The 20,041-nt window shown below is 38.7% G+C and overlaps 2 protein-coding genes across 2 annotated transcripts; one reads left to right on the top strand and one right to left on the bottom strand.

Moving 5' to 3' along the window:
• Positions 1-4,282: 4,282 nt before the first annotated feature.
• Positions 4,283-8,788, bottom strand: LOC134794548 (uncharacterized). Its single transcript, XM_063766359.1, has 3 exons — positions 8,480-8,788; positions 5,914-7,567; positions 4,283-4,305 (listed from the first exon to the last, which is right to left on the bottom strand). Exons 1-3 carry the CDS (start codon positions 8,552-8,554, stop codon positions 4,283-4,285), a joined length of 1,752 nt encoding a protein of 583 aa, XP_063622429.1. The 5' UTR covers positions 8,555-8,788.
• Positions 8,789-9,762: 974 nt separating this feature from the next.
• On the top strand, positions 9,763-11,011 carry LOC134794481 (uncharacterized). The gene is made up of 2 exons (XM_063766295.1): positions 9,763-9,816; positions 10,605-11,011. Exons 1-2 carry the CDS (start codon positions 9,765-9,767, stop codon positions 10,991-10,993), a joined length of 441 nt encoding a protein of 146 aa, XP_063622365.1. The 5' UTR covers positions 9,763-9,764; the 3' UTR covers positions 10,994-11,011.
• The last annotated feature ends 9,030 nt before the right edge of the window (positions 11,012-20,041 follow it).

Genomic DNA, 20,041 nt, shown 5'->3' with positions numbered 1-20,041 from the left:
TTTAGTAGTATGGATACTTAGAACATTAATTTGTATACATAGCACTTGTTTATACTTAATCAGAACTTTATATTGTCTAAGAAGATACGAAAATGAAATGAAATGAAATGAAAAATTTATTGATAACAATTGTTACATGTCATTTTTTATCATATAAGTGCTAGTATTTGTCTAGTATATTAATGTGCATATACCTGTAAACACAATCCAAATTATATAAATATAAATATAATTAATTGTTATAATTAGCAATACTTAATAGAGCTGATGTACAAATTCTACAAACTGTAGACATGACGAAGCTCTTTTAGTGAGAAAAGGTTTAAATCTCATTTGTTTTTCATTGCTCATGAATGTCTATAATTTGAAACTTCTGTGTTTGTTTCCACTGTGACGATACTTTTAACAACGCTGTACAAATTATGACAATTGTAATGTATGCCCTTTTTAGGATTCCGTAGCTAAAGCGTAAGAACGGAACCCCTATTACTAAGACTCCAATGTCTGTTTGTCTGTCCGTCTGTCTGTCACCAGGCTGTATCATGAACCGTGTTAGCTAGACAGTTGAAATTTTCACAGATGATGTATTTTTGTTACTGCTATAACAACAAAATACTAAAAAGTACGGAAGCCTTGGTGGGCGAGTCCGATTCGCACTTGTTGGATTTTTATTACCGATGGGTTCGGATTTCATTTCTTTTTCATTGCTCATGTGACTCATGTCTATAATTCGGACTTTCTGTATTTGTTTCCACTGTGATAATACCAGAGTTGTACAAATTATGACAATTGGAGCGGATGCTTATGACGGGGTTTTTATTACCGATGGATTCGGATTAAATTTATTATTTTGAGTATAAATTGTGAATTCGTTTCAGAAAAACAATATACAAGTGTATTCAAGTTCCGTAGATAAATGAGAAGGTCAAAAGTACCAAAATCAAAAAATATGTATGTTGTAAAGATGACTTTTTAAACTGTAAATGGTTCAAATGGTCATGGTACAAGTATGGTTAGGCTTGTGTTGTATAAAACTGAATAATAATTTTCTATGTAAGAAGGTAGGTACACCCAATTTCTATAAAACAAGGACAAATGAAGTATTAGGTATGTAAGTATTATGATTTATCAAATCTAAGTATAGGTTACGTGAACCATTATACTGAACTTTAAGGGAAGAATTGCAGCGCTTCTATCATCAATTCTTTCGTGTCATACGTCATCCCTGCATATTATTATATATTATTATTATATATTTGTTAGAAGCCAATATTCTAAGTGCAAATTAATTATTAACAATTTTATATCACTTGCCTTTCCGCTTCAGTTATTTTCCTCGTGCCAAAAATAAAACTGGAATCATAAAAAACAAAAATGATTCCAAAACTTTTTGTTCAGCCCTCATATTTTCCTTGTGAATCCATTTAACAAACCCGAAGGAAGCTTTCTAACGAAACGGAAGCCACGACCAAAACAAATGACAATTCATTCTGTATTCACGCAACTTACGCGCGCCCCATACAATAAAACCGACGGAGTATTAATAATTTATAAAATGCGTAGGGTGGTCCGTGAATCTGACATTCATAAAAAAAAATCGTTTGATTACATTCTACAAGTTATTCTTAAAAGTGCTTTTTCGCGCTTTGGATTAAGTGTAAATAGTCAAATTAATGCGAGTGGTTTTAAACTTGAGGTCATGAATGGAGCTTGGACCAATAAGTTTGGTTTTAAACTTGAGGTCGTGAATCCCTAGCTTAAAAAAATCATTAAATGACATTTAGTAGCTTAACTTACACAAATTCCAAGAAACTTATTATTCTTTTTTGGAACCTGTCGCGTCCCACTGCTGGGCAAAGGCCTCCCCCCCAATTTCTCGACAGACGTGAGCGTGACCAGCGTTACAGCGACCCATTTTAGCTTGGCCGCCTTTCGAGCTACATCGACGATTTGGGTCTTGGAGTGTAGAAAAAACTCACTACAAAATATGCGTTTTTAGAGTAGGAACATGGCCCAAATCCTGTTTGAGTGAAAGTCTGTCCGCAGCAGTGGGACATATAATAGGTACGGGTTGGTAATAAATTAATGATGAGGATATGTTCATATATCTAGTACAAAGTACCCACGTACAGAAAATACTTTTAACTTAATATTTCTGGAACACCCCAGCACACATAAAAAAGAGTAAACGTAAATCCTCCGCCATAGAGTTGTGGTCATGGACCGTCGTTGCCGCGAAAATACGATCGACCCTTCTCAGTTGTTGCGTTATGTGTGATATTACCACCTGTATCACTATTCTATTAACGGCCGAATAAAAACATTAACGTATTTATCGATGAAAACATATGTATATTAGGTATACAGGATGACTCACGTTAGATCGGGCCGTGTTCGGGCCGGAGCTTCCGGCGCTTACTTTTCTATGACATTACAGGCGATCGCGTGATGCTTTTCATAGAAAACGATGTGCCGGAAACTCCGGCCCTTACACGGCCCGGTCTAACTGAGTCATCCTTTAATCGTAATTATCATAATAAGATTGCACTGTGAACAGGTGTTTCAGATTCTACTTTCTTAATAACATTCAGATTATTAACTAGCGAAGTACAGATTCTAACTCTTAACTACATCTTATTTACAAACAACTTAGCAAAGAGTCCTTGGCTGTGACATCGGAAAAATTAAAAAAAACTTGTACAAAGTTAAATCGCCAGGTGCAGCAAGCACTGCTGAGATCTTTTACGATTTCCGGCTTAAGACCATTTTCCAGGGCTCGGAACCGGTATTGAAATACCTGTTAATATCGTTACAAAACCGTTATATTATTTCGTCCATTAAAAAACCGGTTAATTGATGGAACGCGAACTAAAAAATTATGTTCTCTCTCCTAACCGGTAAGAAAAGGGAACGGAACTTTATGGTTCGCAGGGAACGATATAATACCGGTTACTCTTGGCTTTCGGAGACTCTCGGTTAAACTCGTTATCATACGTGAAAGAGACAGCAATACTTACTCGTTCTATCTCGCTTTGATATTTTCAATTTAACCGGTTAAATTCGTTCCTCAATAACGGAAGGCGAACGAAAAAGCAATAAATCAGTATCTTAAGGGAATAGTTCTTTAATTGGTAACCGCAAACGGAAACGAAATCCTTTTCGTTCCCGGGTGAATGAACAAAACCGGTTTGAAAAACAAAACGGTTTCCGAGCCCTGCCTTTTTCTTTTATCTGAGAAGTCCTCAAGACCAATTCTGATTTAACAATTTGTTACGACCTTGTTTTGATAGGACCTTGACGATAGCTTATCCTGATTGGTGCGAGCGAAATGCACTATACTTACCGCAATACCAACTGGTGACTGAGGTCATAATGCCATCTCTTTCACTCTTGGTTAATCTGAATAAGGGTAAAGGAGATAGCATTATGAGCGCAGTCGCCAGGTTGGTATTGCGTTAAGTATAAAAGTCGTGTTATTAACTCTCTTGCTCGCGCTTACTGGTGTGACGCGTGAGAAGCATTGTGATTCATGTCAATACAAGTTCAAAACAACAACTAATACAGACAGGGGCTGTAGCCAAGACGATAATCGTTTATCGACAAATGCCAATCAAAAAGTAAAGATGTATATAGATATGCGACCGTAAGTCAAGTCATCATTTCCTCAGATCATTTGTGTCGAAGACCGAAGCTAATCATAAGTCCTACTTCGTTGTTTGGCATAAAATAATGACGAGATTTGCTTGTATCTTTATACGAATAACCTATAGACGCGTCCTTATGGCAAGCGACAAAGTGGGAATTTTGCTTGGAAACGACACATTTTAAGTTTCGATAAACGGTTATCACTTAGGCACATTAATAGTCTGCCAAATTATGTTTCTGAAAAATTCAAATCCTATATAATTTATATTATGTCATGGTATATGATAGCTTAGTATAAATAACCTAAGTAGAAAATAGGACACGTATCACTGACTGTCACATCCGTGGCAGGGACTTGGTAAACTGCATTAAGCATAGTTTACTCGAAACCACATAGGACATAACACCAGCGGGGATACTGATACTCGTAAGAAGAAGAGAATGACAAGATAATGTTCGTTATAAAAATTGAGTTATTATTACTATAGAGACGATATAACAAATAATGAAATTGTCGCAATAACAACCTGTACTACGCGACCAAAACGTCGTAAGCGCCGTAAAATTCATGGCGCTTACGCGTTTAGTTCGCGATTCACGCTCCGCTTCTATGGTTTGATGCCAAAACGGCAGCAATTCAGGGCGCAAAATACTGGTTCTCTGTGCCGGTTCGAAGATACGTTAATATTAGTAATAATAGTTCAATGGATATAAATGTAGAAAAGCTATCTTACGTCAATTTACGTAAGAAAATAATATAAGCGAAAATAAACCTGATTTTCTCTGCTACGGAAAAGACTTGCCTATTCCGACATAACTGGCTATCCTGGTCTGATGTGTACTAATCATGATCTACACTTACTTATTCCTCAAAACAATCTCATCAATTCAGTGAGGGCTACACTCGTTCAAAAGAATATAATCCTACTTTTTATAGTTAGTAATAAGACTCATACTAAAATACAGTTGGGCGGGACATATTGCTAGGCAGAATGATGGCAGGTGGACTAAAATGTTAACGAAATGTTGGCCGCTTTCGGATAAAAGAAGCCCCTGAAGTCCGTTGGCTCGTTGGGTGGCCGACATCCGGAAGATTTCGGGTCACTTCTGAATGAAATTAACTTAGGAGTCTCAGGACCGACTAGAAGAGAGGCCTATGCTCAGCAGTGGGCGATAAAGCGCTGATTAATGATGTGATCATGAACAGGACTCAGCCCAGAAAAACAGCTGTTTATTTCTCCGCTACGGCAAAGTTGGGCAGACGGCGGCACTTTCTAAACTATGGTGACAGACGCTGCAGCCTCCGGACTTGTTATTAATTTGATCCAAGATACACTGGCCAGATGAGAGACTCGAATTGCCTCCGGAACAACTAACTTGGTTGGCATTGTTCAAGTTTCTATTCAGTGTTTGAAACAGGGTAATAAAGTTGTGCAAGTAATAGAAAATGCTAGTGAAGTTTCAAGGTTTATACGATGTAGATTAATTGTAATGTAATGTCGCACATTGTTGTACGATGCCCAAAGGGACTAAGGGTGGTCCGGAGAATGTCTATAGCAATCTGACGGTCTACTGCGAATACCGAAATTCGCAAATTGATCGCACGTACTTGACAAATTTCTACATGCATGCCAAGTTTTATGCTTTCATCTGATTGAAACTGTACTTTGAACTTAAACGCCGAAACAATGTGTCCTGATTAATCAAATTTAGATGAAACTAAAAATTCCTCGTAGTTCGACGGTCGAACAAAGTGGAATTTTACATTTCTGCGTAGCTCTATGTTCAAATTAAGCGAAATTTTGGAGTTTCTCGTGGTTCGACGATGCAACTAAGTGGTATTTTAGAATTCCTTATGATTCAATGGTCTAACTAAGCGCAATATAAAATTCCTTACAGTCCGAGTGGTCGGACAGCGAGGCATTAAAATTTCTTGTAGTCCGACATCACATGTCTTATGTCATCACAATCTTGATGTTAATATTATGGGTGCGATAACTAATATTTATTGGGCAATTCTTGAAGACATAAACACGAATATAAAACTAAAACTAACTACAATTAAATTAAATAAAACTAAAAATTAAAAATACCTATCAAAATTTGGTGCCCTCGGGAGGGTGCCCAACACGCAGGCAGCGTTCCCGCGCTGGATTGCGATGGCAATTCTCTGCGCGAGAAAGCTGCCCGCGCGGGGGTCGCCCGTTGCCTCCCTCAGCCGTTTCCCGAGCGCCTTATGGAGCATCTGTGCACCTCTGCCCCACGAACCAAGCGTCTCGACGCCAAATGCGACGAATTCGTATTGAGCGCCGAGACAGCTGTATTTAGCTACCTTTTGACGCTCCCGAGTGTCCGCCGCCGCGCCAGCACGCCTGCTGGTCGATGGGACGTAGGACGCCGCTACCGTGTCAGCGCAAGTGGCGTCCCATACCAACGCACGACCCATCTTCCAGGGAATCAATGACATCCCGTCAGGGCGCTTACCGTCGTTCCGCACTATTTGGGGCTCCAGGGCGGCGGGAACGCCGGCACTGACGAGCGCCCTTCTCAGGATGTCATTGAGGGCGGAATGGCGAGACAGGCGGCCGGCACCCGAAGAGCAGGCGAGCCCGTGGTGACCGAGGCTATCCACTTCAGATCCACATGAAGCGCAGTTGTGGTCGGCGCAGACAGCAACACCTAGCCGGAGACCAGCGGCTATGCGTAGCGTCCCTGGGTCTATAAAGGTGCCGGTGTTAGGCGAGGGGTACGCGTGTAGCCACTGACCCGACTCTGGCCTAGATGAAGCCAGAAGCCTCGCTCGATCCCTGCCTATCGCGGTGTCCAGAAGTGAGTTTAGAGTAGAGACTGAAGCTATGTTATCCCAGGCCCTTTGTATCTTCGGTCGAGACGGAAAATTTTGACTCGGTCCAGCTAGCCAAGCATTCGACGCCTCAACTAGGCACGCGATCTCGCAGTTTGTAGCCGGAGAGGCTTTGAGAATATTACCTGCGAGATCGGAGGTGCTATGAATTGAGGCCAAGAATGCTGGCAAAGCAACACTTGAAATTTTACGGGTACCCAAGCCACCATACCTTATCGGTAAGGTGGCTTGAGTCCATGCCTGCTCGCTAAATCGGATGTTCAAAATTGATTCAATTTGGGATTTTAAAAGTAGGTCAAGAGGTCGGAGTAGATGGGGGTATTTCCAGATAGGACAACAGCGGAGCAGGTAGGTGAATTTTGGAATGAGTAAACAAAATTTTAGAATAAACAGTGCAGAATGACTGCTAATTTTGAGAAGGCGGTCCGAATAGTCACTAAATTTTGAAATAGATTTACTCAGAAGGGGAGGGATGGCTTCATTGAAGATGGGTGCTCCGAGAAGATGTAGACTGTCTTTAGATATATTTTTGATGGATGGCGCGATGTTATTAAAACTTTGAATAATTTGGGATGCCGAAGAAGAATCTACATTGTCGGAAATATATAATTCACATTTATTGAAATTTAATTCCAACCCAATATCTTTAAACTTATTTTTAATTTGTATTAAATCTGCTAAGACAGTCTGTGAATCGCCACCTAGAGTCCCATCGTCAAGGTACCACACGTTTAATTTGGAATTTAGACTGTGAATTATTGAATTAATTGTCAAACTAAATATGGCTGGACCGAGGGGATCACCCTGCTGACAACCCACTGCCGAAAGTATCTCATTGTTTTTGTGCATTAATTTGGATGGACAGTGATAACACTGTAGTAAAAAGTTATAAATTTCCGGAACCGTCATTTTAATTTCGTTCAGCAGGGTGTCTCTATTCACTGAATTAAAGGCGTTCTGTACGTCTAATTTTAAAAGTACCTCACATGCGTCGCTTTGTACGAAGGTGCGTACGGCATGGACCGCCGCCTCGCAGCCACCGCGTGTGCCGAAGCCAACCTGAATAGGTTCAAAAAGATTTTTTAGTTTTTTGCGTGTTAGCCGGACACACACTTTGGCCGCTAATCGCCGTAAAGTCGACCCTACGGCGATAGGGCGTACGCCACCGTCTTTTTTTGAGAGGGCAATGAGGTTCGCCCCATAAATTACCGACGTCACCTCTTGACACACATCTCCCATCAGCATAAGATTGATTAATTTTGTAATGCTGGAGACAAGGTGCTCACCAGTTACACCGCTGCCATAATTGGTGAGGTCAATCAGATGCTGAGGGGAAATGCCGTCTAGGCCGGATGCAGACCCTTTTGGGAACGATAGCAGAGCTGCTAAAATGTCTTTGTCAGTGGCTTGGAGACATGCCGAAGGGTCAGATGGAGGGTCCACGAAAATAGGGGTGGAAGGGCCTGGCGGGTGTTTGGACTGTAGAGCGGCCGCGGTTTCGGGTGTATCAGGTGCCATAGTGTCGTTGGAGAAGAGTAACCGAGTTGCACCCTTAAGGTCACCATCGTGAATTTTCTCCTCGACCTTCTCAAACAGGTTATATTTATTAGTATTGCATCCAGGACGTATATTAGGCGTGGGCATGTTCGGAGTTTGGGTATTATTTCTGATCTGTTGAGTAAGCGATATATTAATGTTTTGGAGCTCGGATACGTGGAGGACTTTGTACGAAAAGGTTAAAAGATTGTACCATTCTTCTGCGTTATTGTGCCGAACGCACTTGTTGATAGTCTCGGTAAGTGCTTCTGCTACTGCGGATCTTGCACCGCGAGGCACGCGTTTTATTAATGGCATTGTCTGTTTGAGCTGCCCAAGTAGAGTCTGAAGTGGAGCTGTGGCATTGGATGAGGGCGTGGGAGTGCTGAGGTTTATGGAACTTGACGTGGATGTGCTTATTGGAAGGATACGAACCTGATGAATTCGCGATTGATGAATGTGTAGGCCTCTGGGAGATGAAAAAATTTTGTTACACACACAGCATTCCATAGTAGGCAACGGGTACGGTGCCGAAAATTATGCTATACACAAGAACGGAAAAGCCTAAATTCATAAAAATAAACATATAAACTATTACTATCTAAATCTAAGTAAATATAAACATTCAAAATCACAATCAAAGTAAACTGTCAGCAGAAACATTTGTTGAGTGACACTTGGACGAAACTGGCCAAGCGCGCAGGCGTAGTTTGGTGTTTCCCGTAGAGACGTAGCCGCTCGGCCAATAGAACGATGAGAAATATTGTTGCTACTGGATACTTAAATAAACGTCAATGACACTTATGACTTCTGGCGATGGCGATCTTTCAAATTATAGCCTTCCGTATTACAGCTGATCGACGCCACCTTATGAGTCACCCACACTCACAGGGCTGCATTACTGATGTGGATGCATGTCGGGCTCATGTATTCGTAAAATTAATAGGTATACACTTTTTAAAAATGTAAATTGCCGGGGGACGTCAAACGTCAGTTCACTTTAGTATTTTTTTTGGTGTTATCTCTTTGCAAAAAGTCACGCAACTACGATAAAATCTCATCTACAACTCGATCTCAACATTTATCAGTAATTAAATATAAATGAATGGATACTGAAATAAAACGAATCCGGTTGATATCACCAGAAAATATTTGTTTTTTCCAAAGTAATATTTACTTTTTGCACGTTTAGTAATTCACCGTATACTTAGTTTCTATTAGTTTTTTCTAGTGAAAGTGTTTTACTGCATTTGTAGTTTACCGCTTTTTTATTTTTACAAGTAAAATGACGTATCTACTTGCCTATAAATAGGTATTATTTTTTCAAAAACTTAAAAATAACTATGTTATGATATCAGGATGAGGAGGATCATAGTTTCATATTTTAGTCACAGAAAGACAGGAAATTTAAGATATAGTTACTAAACAAATTCAATGTTATGTTTAAATTATTTTCGTTACGTAGGTTTTTCTTATTTAGTTATTTCACTTTAGTAAAAGGCAAAGTACCGCTTAAACGAAGGTAGAGTTTTAAACAGACTGAAATAAAATCTATGATTCATATATATTGTATAATTATTATCTTAAAAATCGATATACTTTGTATTAGCACTGATATACATCTTTCAAATTTCGATAAGTAGGTATATCTTGATCGTGAATGCCTATATAAACCGTAATGGATTAAGCCAGCCAGGCGAATCGTCTGAGCACAGTCAAAATGGCTTGCAAAGTGTTTGGATTGTTTTTCTTCATCGCTGTAGCTACTTCAGGTAAGTACAAATTATAACAGCCTGGTCTTGTTGGCCGTGTGGTGGCCTGCTTTAGAATAGCGCCAACCCTAACATAGGATAATGGTGTTGTACGAGGCGAAGTCCACAAACGAAGCAAGAAGCTATTTCGTCACAGGGGCGAATGGTCCTCTTAGCATTGGTTTGCAATCCATCTAGGAGAAGAATACTCCAAAATAAAACCCGGAATGGAGTTTCCGTAAGGCGCCATTAGGGTCCAACCTGAAATAAGCGGCAGATTCCTGTAGCAGACCTGTCTCCACACGTATTGCATCGCCTTTCCTGTGGGATATGACAGTGAAGCCGAGAGGGTAATGCAGGTGCTGGGCATCCCTGCGTTTCCTTAATTCCAATAGACGCAATTGCAATAGACGTAAAGGCCAATGATTGTTTATAAAAGATAAAATATAGTAAACTAATGGAATTTAAACTGCCGTGAGTCATAACAACATTACACTAATTTTACGGTTTTGCTTTACGTTACATAGGTACATGACTTAAACCCTAAAATTAGTATATATGTAGAGAATGGGTAAAAGTACTTAACTATTTCTAGGAATGCCAGTGTAGCTAGAAGATAAACATTATAAAATTTACACTTTATTTCATTGACGCGCATTTAGTTCAGAAATAAGTAGATATTCTTGCAGATTAAAAAAATAATTTCCTTCGACATACATACTTGACATCTTCTTTTCGCAGTTTTATCATCTTTAAGTATTGTTTTTTCGTTTTCACTGGATCTACTAATATTTCACATTCCATTTCAGGTACCAGCGCTTTAACCCAAATCTTCCTCGAAGATGAACACATCACGTTCCTGACCAATGACCTCATCGGAAAAACTCTGACCATCCCAAAATTCACCTTCGACAACCTTCAGTCATGCCACGTCGTGCTTCCCAACGGAGCGATGGTGGAAGCATACCCTAACAATGAACTCAACGACCCTCATATCACTTTCTTGGAAGCTGTGCAACCATTCGTGAGCTGTGGGATTGGATTCTTAGGAGCACCGACTACCTACTCTGGGACCTATGAGCTTTACTCCGTTGTGGATGACTGGACCGGTTTGGGCCTCAGTTTGACCAGGAAGAAGTTTCACCTCACTTTGACGGAGGGTGACTCTTGGCTTATTCCAAGTGCAAATGAACAATAAACGGTAATCGTGTTCTGATACGTTTATGGAGTTGATTTATTTGTTAGAACCTATTATTAAAAGTAGTAAGCTCGATCTAATAAAATTACTCTCTTTGTACTATTACTAATACTTTTTTATCTAGTACAAAATCAGTCGAAACTCTGAAAGGGACTCGGAAACAGTGGTAGCACCCCTAGAGACTTTTGTTCAGGACTCTGAAATCTATAAAATATCAAAATCTCAAGATATTTAACTGAAACCCCATTTTCCATACTTTAGATCCGAGGTCCTTTACAAATTTACAGACTAGGGTCGATAGGTACCCGGGTAAATGTGCCTAGCACGCTGCTGGCGTTGCCTCTTTGAACAGCCAGCGAAATATGCTAGACTAATAAAATTGTTCTTCATATAGAGACATATCTCTTTTTGTTAAGTTATTAGAGAAGTGCAGATATTTTTGACGCGTAGTCAGACCCGTTACTTTTGATGCTGACTGTCTGCCCGATTCGAACTTTAAGATACGTCAATTAATCGATCTAGAAACGATATGGATTAGATGTGTCAGTGTCAAAAGTGACATTTTTGTTTGAAGAACAGAGATATCTAATCCATATCGTTTCTAGATCTATTAATTGACGTATCTTAAAGTTCGAATCGGGCCGTGTACCTAATGCTTTTTTTTAGATTTTATGTTTATAAAGTACTTAGAGGAAAGTGCACAGGAGAATAGATAAAAATAGTATATATTGCTAGCAGCATTGTAAGGTGAACTGCGATCGCAGGTGAGGGGGTGTGTGGAAATGTGCGGCCAAGTCCAAACACGACGCCGGGCACCTGGGGCCCTTATATCAGTGTGTGGGCCATTACGCCAGCGGTCTTTTTTAGATTGTTGCATACATATATTATTTAAAATATTCAGAAAAAATAACTTTGGTAATCATAAACTTTACTAATACTCACAAAAAGGCAGGCAACCCATAGAACATTTTTTCGAAACACTATGGTACGAGTAAATGCTACTTTTTAAATTATTATTACACTTGTAAGTCGATACACATTTATTAGCACGTATAGTCAGCCAAGAAAGTGGTCTACCACTTTTCGACTCTATCATCTGATGATGACCGTACCATGCCATTACAATTATTTAGTGTTCATAAATACGCTTTTCTAGAAACGATCTACGAGTTGTAAAATTATGTACATAATCACAAAATCCAATAAATAAGAACTAAGCAGAACAAATTTTATATTAAAGTAAGAATGGAAAAATTCACACCTTCCGGCAGGACTTGAACCCTTTGAGATCCGTATTTCCGTGAATATCAAGTTTGAAGTATCGCTCGCAGACGTATCTGCTTGTTAAAAAATTGGTCTAAGTAGAACAATTTTCCGTTTTTGCCGCCCACTTCGTGGCCCCGACACGCAGACCACTAAGGGATTATACAATGACCGATACCGGTATAACATGTCTCCTGTTATCCGATAATGTACAAAATATACGTGTACATGAACGATGATGGTATTAAGGGTACCTATATATGCTTGTGGGTCACAACCTGCATTACCTAAACAGCTTTTGAGTAACTAGAATTAAGATGAAATGGGACTATGTAACGTGGCCGCTTCTCCTTATATTAATTACACACAAATATTCAAAAACCGCAGCCAAATGATACTAGACCCTACTCGTAGTGTTGTGTTCATGCCTGTAATAATATGTTACTCTTCGAAGGCCGCAAAAATATGTGACACTCTCTTATGGCTCTACAAATAAGATCGTGTCAGATTATTTTGCGGCCTTCGTTGTGTAACATATTATTGCAGGTGACTGTACGTTATGGCTTAGTAAGACAATTTTGTGGCCGCGAGCATTAAGTAATGAAACTATTATCTGTCTGGCACAATTTTATTAACAAAACATTTCTTAGCTTTATATCATGAAATATTACAAAGGTTGATAGAGGGTTGATATGAAATAAGACTGAAGGACAGATTAAAAAAAAAAGATTCATCTAAAAGTAACTTAATTAAAAGTAGGTACCTTAAAAAGTAAGGTAAGGTTAATTTAGCACAGCTATTTCACAAACCAACCTAGGTTAAGCTAGGTTAAGGTAATTCCTGGAGTTCATATGACTTTGTAAGTCATGAGGAAAAAAAATACTTCCTAGGGATTTTTAGGAAATACCACTGAGCAAGTGTGATGAAATAGTTATTTACTAATACAAGATAATTTTATCACCACTCGTTGCGAATTTCCTACTTTCCCCACTTGTATCGTAAATAACTATTTCTGTTCTCCGTGCGGAAAGTGTCAACTTAAGGCACGCAGTCATTTCTTACTTTACTTTGCCACAGGTATGAAATATACTTATTCGTGTCTCACATCACAGAACGGATGTTTCTATTTCCACTAGTTCTGTTAATTCGATTGTTAACATTGATACCTACCAGTAGGTACCTCCATTAAAATGACTTGAAAATCTCTCAGATAAAAAATAATCCTAGTCCAAAGCTAAAAGTACTAACTTTGCTAAAACGTAAATACCAGAGCAAATCCTCTCGATTAGTCGGCCAACCGCGACCAGAGGCAATAGAATTGAATTAAAACCGATGAAACTGATTTGGAATTTCAGTAAGCAAAATTGGTTGCAAGTTTCAATGGCAGAATGATTGCGGCTGCGTTATGGGTGGTAGGAATTATGTAATGTAATGAAAGGCTTTTGTTAAATATTTAAAAATTGCAATTATAGGCAACAACTACCTATCGCTTACCTACTTACTTACTTACTTACTCTGTTGGCTCAGCGACCCAAAATGAGACTTGGCCTCCGACACAAGACAGCGCCACTTTTATCGGTTCTGTGCGACCTTTCGCCTATTGTTGACTCGAAGTTCGCGCAGATCCGCCTCCATCATGTCGCACCGGCGATATCTGGGGCTATGAAATATAAAAAAATAACCCATTTTACACCTATGTTGTGATTTTTTCCTATCGAGCGAAAGTCAAAAACTCAGGATTCGAATCTATACAGTCACTCAAGATTGCTAATTAAATTTATGGCAGCCGTGTGGTGATCCAAAAAAATGATACGACCTTTAAAAGACTTCGTTTTCTGAATATACTGCACCTAGATTAACCTTTATATAACACAAAATAAAGAAAAATGATTACATAACTAATAAATACATTCAAGTCAGATGTATGAAACCCTCGTCTTCACTTATAAGAAGACTTACATCAAGTTCCACCGATCATTTCAAAACTTGCGTCCACCTTTACTTGATCTGTCTCCGTTCCTACGAGCAAAGTTTAATGGGTTTAAATTGGTACTGTAGACAGATACGGGAGGTCTTACTAAGCTGGTTTTTGCGCATCTGTATTGCACATTACGGGGTGGGCTAAGAGGCTTGGAAATTGTTTTACGTGACACATCATAATGGACTAGGGGGATGGTGCGCGCCTTTTGAATAGCTAATGTGGGTGGAGATATATGAAAAGTGATATTTTATAATAGAAGTTAGACTTATCCAGATTATACGGGTGGGGAAAATGAGATGGTATTATTGCTGCTCTGAGTCTAGCAAACAGTTTTAAATATTTTTACCGTACAGCATGGTCAAAAGCGACATCAAAAGTTATGATAGATAGATTGATAAATCATTTATTTGACAGCTGCAAAACCACACAATATAAATGTATAAACAACATAACAAAAAAAAGCAAAATAACTATTACACTAACAAAGACAATTAAATTACAAAGAAAATAGCACAATAAAAATGAGACAGAAATCAGTACAAAAGTAAAAATTAATAATACTGGGTACAAACTGTGTGCGTTACAGCAGGACAAAAAGGGGTCACGGTTCTGTGATACGCTTAGCTCTTTCGAGCAAAGCACTGATTTTCTGCCGAAACCCAGGTCACAACAGAGAATATAATTATCCCTAGATTTTGATCATTTCGCTGAATCGGTCAAACAAAACGTGTAAGTAAGTAAATTAGGTACGTTAACGATGATCAAGAAAAAGAACATTAACTAGTTACTAATTACCTTTTTATGAGAGACTCGTTTTTATAAATGTAATGTTTCTATAAGTTAGTGTGTTAAGCAAAAATAGGTACCTACCTACTTATCGGAAACAGTTTCAGGAAAACATGTCAATAATATTATATTTTGCAAAGTTAATGTATTTTTACTTTCCGGTTTACTATCAGCACAAGTTACACACATGTTTAATTTGAGATATTTACTTATATTCCTCATATTTATCAGAAAATATGTAGGTAACCTATACCTACCAGATAATATTTTGAAAAGTTTCGTGCATTTATATAAATTAAACTCATATAACTCTTAATGAGCACGTCTTTTGCATTTATGAACTACGTGATATATGTACCTAAATAACGTGGCAAGAAATATGAAATGCAAATACATCACAATCTAGTGATAGTCATTAATACCTTATAAAACAAAGTCCCCCGCCGCGTCTGTCTGTTTGTGTGTTTGTATGATCGCGATAAACTCAAAAACTACTGAACGGATTTTCACCTATCAATAGAGCAATTCTTGAGGAAGGTTTAGGTGTATATTTTTTTAACCCGTGCGAAGCCGGGGCGAGTCCCTAGTATACAGATATAATAAAATTTAAAAGCCGATAGGATTACCGCCAAGCAAACGTGGAATATAAAAAAACACGGAAATACGTCGTGTGCACTTTGCGGGTATAATTGAGTATGAAAAATGTTATTAATATTAAGAAAAAACTGACGTTAGTCTGATTTTTCGAGTGTCAGATTAAAAATAATACAAATTGAATATATAATGTAGACTATTTCGGTTGAACTTAAAAATGATGAAGTCGTCTCAATATTTTTTTGGCTTTCGTTTATTAATGTTATTTAAAGTGTAGGTAATATTGGTAGCTTATTTAGATATGCTAACGTGGAAGTATATATGATAGAAAAAACACAAGTAAATACGTGGATGATATTATCCTATGAGGTATTATCGTAAGAGCGGCTTCGCACTACGTCCGATCCGAATCCGATCCGAACCCGTGAAAATATGGTCCGTAGTAGCCGGAGAACTATTTCTATGGTAAGTAGGTACGCACTAGATCCGATTTCCGTCATCCGATTTCTTTACGTCATTCTAGAATCCCCATTCCGGAGAAGATTCGAGCTGCGTACGAGCAGAGGGCAGCGGGGCGGGCGGGGTATGCGGCTGAGTGACGTCAAGTGACGTGAAGCGGCAGGCATCCAGTGCGTAACCAATATCCGAATATTTTTCACCCTTATTTTCACGGGTTCGGATCGGACTAGTGCGTAAGTAATATCCGAATTCGGTCCGAGTTTTCTAGACCCATATTTTCACGGGTTCGGATCGGATTCGGGTCGGACGTAGTGCGAAACCGCTCTAACACCCGAACCAATTCCCTACTAAGCGCCTGGCAATATAATCCCATGTATTTGTCAATCCATCTGACTCATACATCACGGCAAAGTTAGGAGCTCTCAAGTTCAAGTACAGAGAAAGGGTGAGGCCCGACAGTGATCGACGATCTGCAATGATTTAAGGATCGCAATCAGACTGAGTGCGAGTAATTGAATTTGAAAAAAAAAATATGGTTGTCTGTGAAGTCGGTTTACGGATGATAATTTTCCGTGATAACGTCATAAGAAAACGTGGCCGTAACGTTACCATGGAGACCCGTCCACAACGTTACCATGGAGATATGTCCACAACGTGACACTTTTTCGTGCATGCTACCGGTGTTCATCGATTTAGACGCTGTCAAAATCTTATGTTACGTACTATGCCATTGAGGGTCGGGGTTCTAGACAGATTTCAGGAAATCCTTTTCTGTAATATTCTATATATGGAAACTTGAATAGTTTCGTTCTGCATTAGTTTTTGGTGACACCACGGCGAATTTTGTGAGAAGGAAATGGTAGATTGTAAATTATTCAATATTTCAAGGTTTTCTATATATTTCCCAACGAATGTTAATGTTTAGTTGTTTTATATTTATATAAATACATACACATATGTAGGTACTTACATAAGTAATCTGTGATAGAATAATACGCCTCATTCAGTTCAGTAGATGCCTATCTTTATTTGAAGTAATTATATTTCGTCAACAGTAATTTTACTTCGAAAACGAAAATCTATTTGCAATTTCAATTGTGTCACCAATTACTTGAATACTTCAAATAAAATAAATCCCTACCTCTTCAAAATATTAAAAATATTTGGTACCTATATTTTAACAAAAGTCCCAAAAATTCGCAAATAAAAAAGCTACATTCACTTTAACATCTTTACAACGGTTTAAGTGCTATTTCCAATAAAAATACTTCATAAGTTGAATTTCTCTCAACATTTTTTTTCCTTCAATAACTTAATGAAAGGCCGTGCACTCCAATATTTACACACGAGTAAATAGTCGAGTATCAGGGGATCAATTCATTCAAAACATTTCGGTGTTTGAACTCTTCTGAAAGCCACTCACCCGGTATTAGAAAATACTTTTTCGAACATAAATCATTTTGCGTCTGACCGGCTCTATTGCACCTTTGTTTTGGATTAAATTTCAATTACGACCTTTTTGCAGCCTGCATATGCCAAGAAAAAATATCACGCAATTAAACTATAAATATTTGCAACGGCAGACTCCAGACACCTTAAAAGATTCATGTTGGCTCGAGAGAACGTTTCTTGTCTTTACTCTCATAATACTTTTAGGGATTTATTGAAAATTTGTTACTAGTACCTACGTTTGATGGGTACTCCTAATAAATTATCGAATGATGGACGACGATAATCCTACGATTAGGCGTTACAAATCTACATAATACGTAATACGATATTAAACATAATATATTTGTATTACCTGTATACAATCATAGGAAAGTGCCCACTCTGTCGGTGAAGAAAGACGAAATATAGAAATTAAAAAGTGGCAACATTGTAGTGTCGTCCAGTTTTTTATACTGGACAACACTACAATGTTGCCACTTTTTAATTTCTAAAATTTCTTCACGGTCGATATGTAACTATAGGTCTACCTTTTGACAGAACTAACGGCCCGATTCGAACTTTAAGATACGTCAACTTTTACGTCTAGATACGATACGGATCAGATAGGTCAGTATCAAAAGTGACGTATTTGTTTGATGAATACGTATACGTATCGCACGAGTCGCACCAAACAAAGTCTGCAGCGGATTTGATAGCCCACGGAGTGTAAGTGTTATGTATACGTCATAATTTCATAGAAGTTTGACGTTTAAAATGACACTTGCACTGCGTGGGCTATCATAATCGCTGCAGACTTTTTACGGTCTGACTATAATCCATAATCATATCTAGACGTAATATTTTACAATATTTGACGTAGCTTAAAGTTCGAATCGAGCCTTACGGCAGTTATCGGTATGAAGTTACGATGGTTAAACACGGTTTCAACTTTCTCAACCAGCCTGTTGAGTATTCGTTTCGACTAAATGCACTGAAAACAAAGTATTGCATTAAATTTAATTGCGGCAGCCTTTACATCTGCACCGCTGCAGCCGTAACGACATCGTTACACTAATGTTGTACCCTTACCATGAGTTTAGACCAGCCAGAGAGAGTTGCTCAAAGATTGTTTGAAAGCTCATCAATTCTTAGAGTTAAGCCACGAAAAGTCTGCAGTGATTTTGATAGCCCTGTTATTTATACGTCATAATTTAATAGAAGTTTGACATCGACTGCGTGGGCTATCAAATCCGCTGCAGACTTTTATTGGTCTGACTCTAGACACATGGCATACCAAGAATAAGCGGGCATCTCGCTCGTTAGGGTACCGTACCCAAAGGGTAAAAACGGGACACTATTACTAAGACACCGCTGTCCGTCTGTCTATGTGTTACCTGGCTGTATCTCATGAACCGTGAACCGTGATAGCTAGGCAGTTGAAATTTTCACAAGTGATGTATTTCTGTTGCCGCTGTAACAACAAATACTAAAAACAGAATAAAATAAATATTTAAGTGACAAACCCACCCATGACCCATACAACAAACGTGATTTTTTTGCCGTTTTTTGCGTAATGTTACGGAACCCTCCGTGCGCGAGTCCGAGTGGTTTTTTTTCTTCCCAGAACGTACAGAATGTGGAATGAGTTACCTCCTTTGCGCTACGACATGGGGTTCTTTAAGAAGCGAGTATTTAGGTTTCGCAAGGGTCAGCGCTTAAGTGGTGGTGCTATCAAAATCGTTGCAGACTTATCTTGGTCTAACTCTAGTTCCTATTAGTTAGAGCTGCCCTTGCAGCACATGAACCTCCTATTTATGACTATCAAGCTTTAATTCCCAAGTAAGGTTCCATGACAGGTCCTTCTATGCACATAATTATGAAGTGTCAATATTAAGTTCAAGTTTTTTATTTGAGCCACATGTCAGGTTATCCAACATGAAAATTTCATGATTTATTATTCTTAGTGCCACTTGCACCATCCCACTAACCCGGGGTTAACCGGTTAAACCGTTAACCCAGTGTCAAATTGTACTGGTAACCATGGTAACTCCAGGGGCCGGTTTCTCAAAAGCTTGTAACTTGTAATACAAGCGGATGTCATTTGTGTTACAAGTTACAAGCTTTTGAGAATCGGGCTCCAGGTTTAACCGTTTAACCCCGTGTTAGTGAATGGTGCAAGTAGCCTTTAATGGACTAAAAGTGGATTGAAGTAAGCGTATTCGCTTGGCTGAATTTTGCAGCGATTCGGTAACGTGTAAAAAATTGTGCGTCAGAATTGCATTACGGTGAGTACACTATTTCGTTATCATGATGAGAAGACGAAACGGTTTAACTTTGCCCACTTTACACAATTACACATACAATAATATCTGGGAGACCGAGCTTTGCTCGGAAAACATATAAAAACTCAAAAATGCGCGTTTCCCCAGAGATAAGACCTAGCTATATCGATTTTTCGGCCCCAAAAACCCCCATATACCAAATTTCATCGCAATCGTTAGAGCCGTTTCAGAGATCCCCGAAATAAAGCTATA

Source organism: Cydia splendana, chromosome 10 (genome assembly GCF_910591565.1).
Source record: "Cydia splendana chromosome 10, ilCydSple1.2, whole genome shotgun sequence".
Lineage (NCBI taxonomy): Eukaryota > Metazoa > Arthropoda > Insecta > Lepidoptera > Tortricidae > Cydia > Cydia splendana.
This window is presented reverse-complemented; position numbering and strand designations above follow the sequence as displayed.

Coding starts and splice junctions, on each gene's coding strand:
- LOC134794481 (XM_063766295.1), top strand. CDS start 9,765: ATGGCTTGCAAAGTGTTTGGATTGTTTTTCTTCATCGCTGTAGCTACT. Junction 9,817..10,604: donor CATCGCTGTAGCTACTTCAG/GTAAGTACAAAT, acceptor ATTCCATTTCAG/GTACCAGCGCTTTAACCCAA.
- LOC134794548 (XM_063766359.1), bottom strand. CDS start 8,554: ATGGAATGCTGTGTGTGTAACAAAATTTTTTCATCTCCCAGAGGCCTA. Junction 7,568..8,479: donor ATCAATCGCGAATTCATCAG/GTTCGTATCCTT, acceptor GAACCTATTCAG/GTTGGCTTCGGCACACGCGG. Junction 4,306..5,913: donor ATTTGGCGTCGAGACGCTTG/GTTCGTGGGGCA, acceptor GAACCGGCACAG/AGAACCAGTATTTTGCGCCC.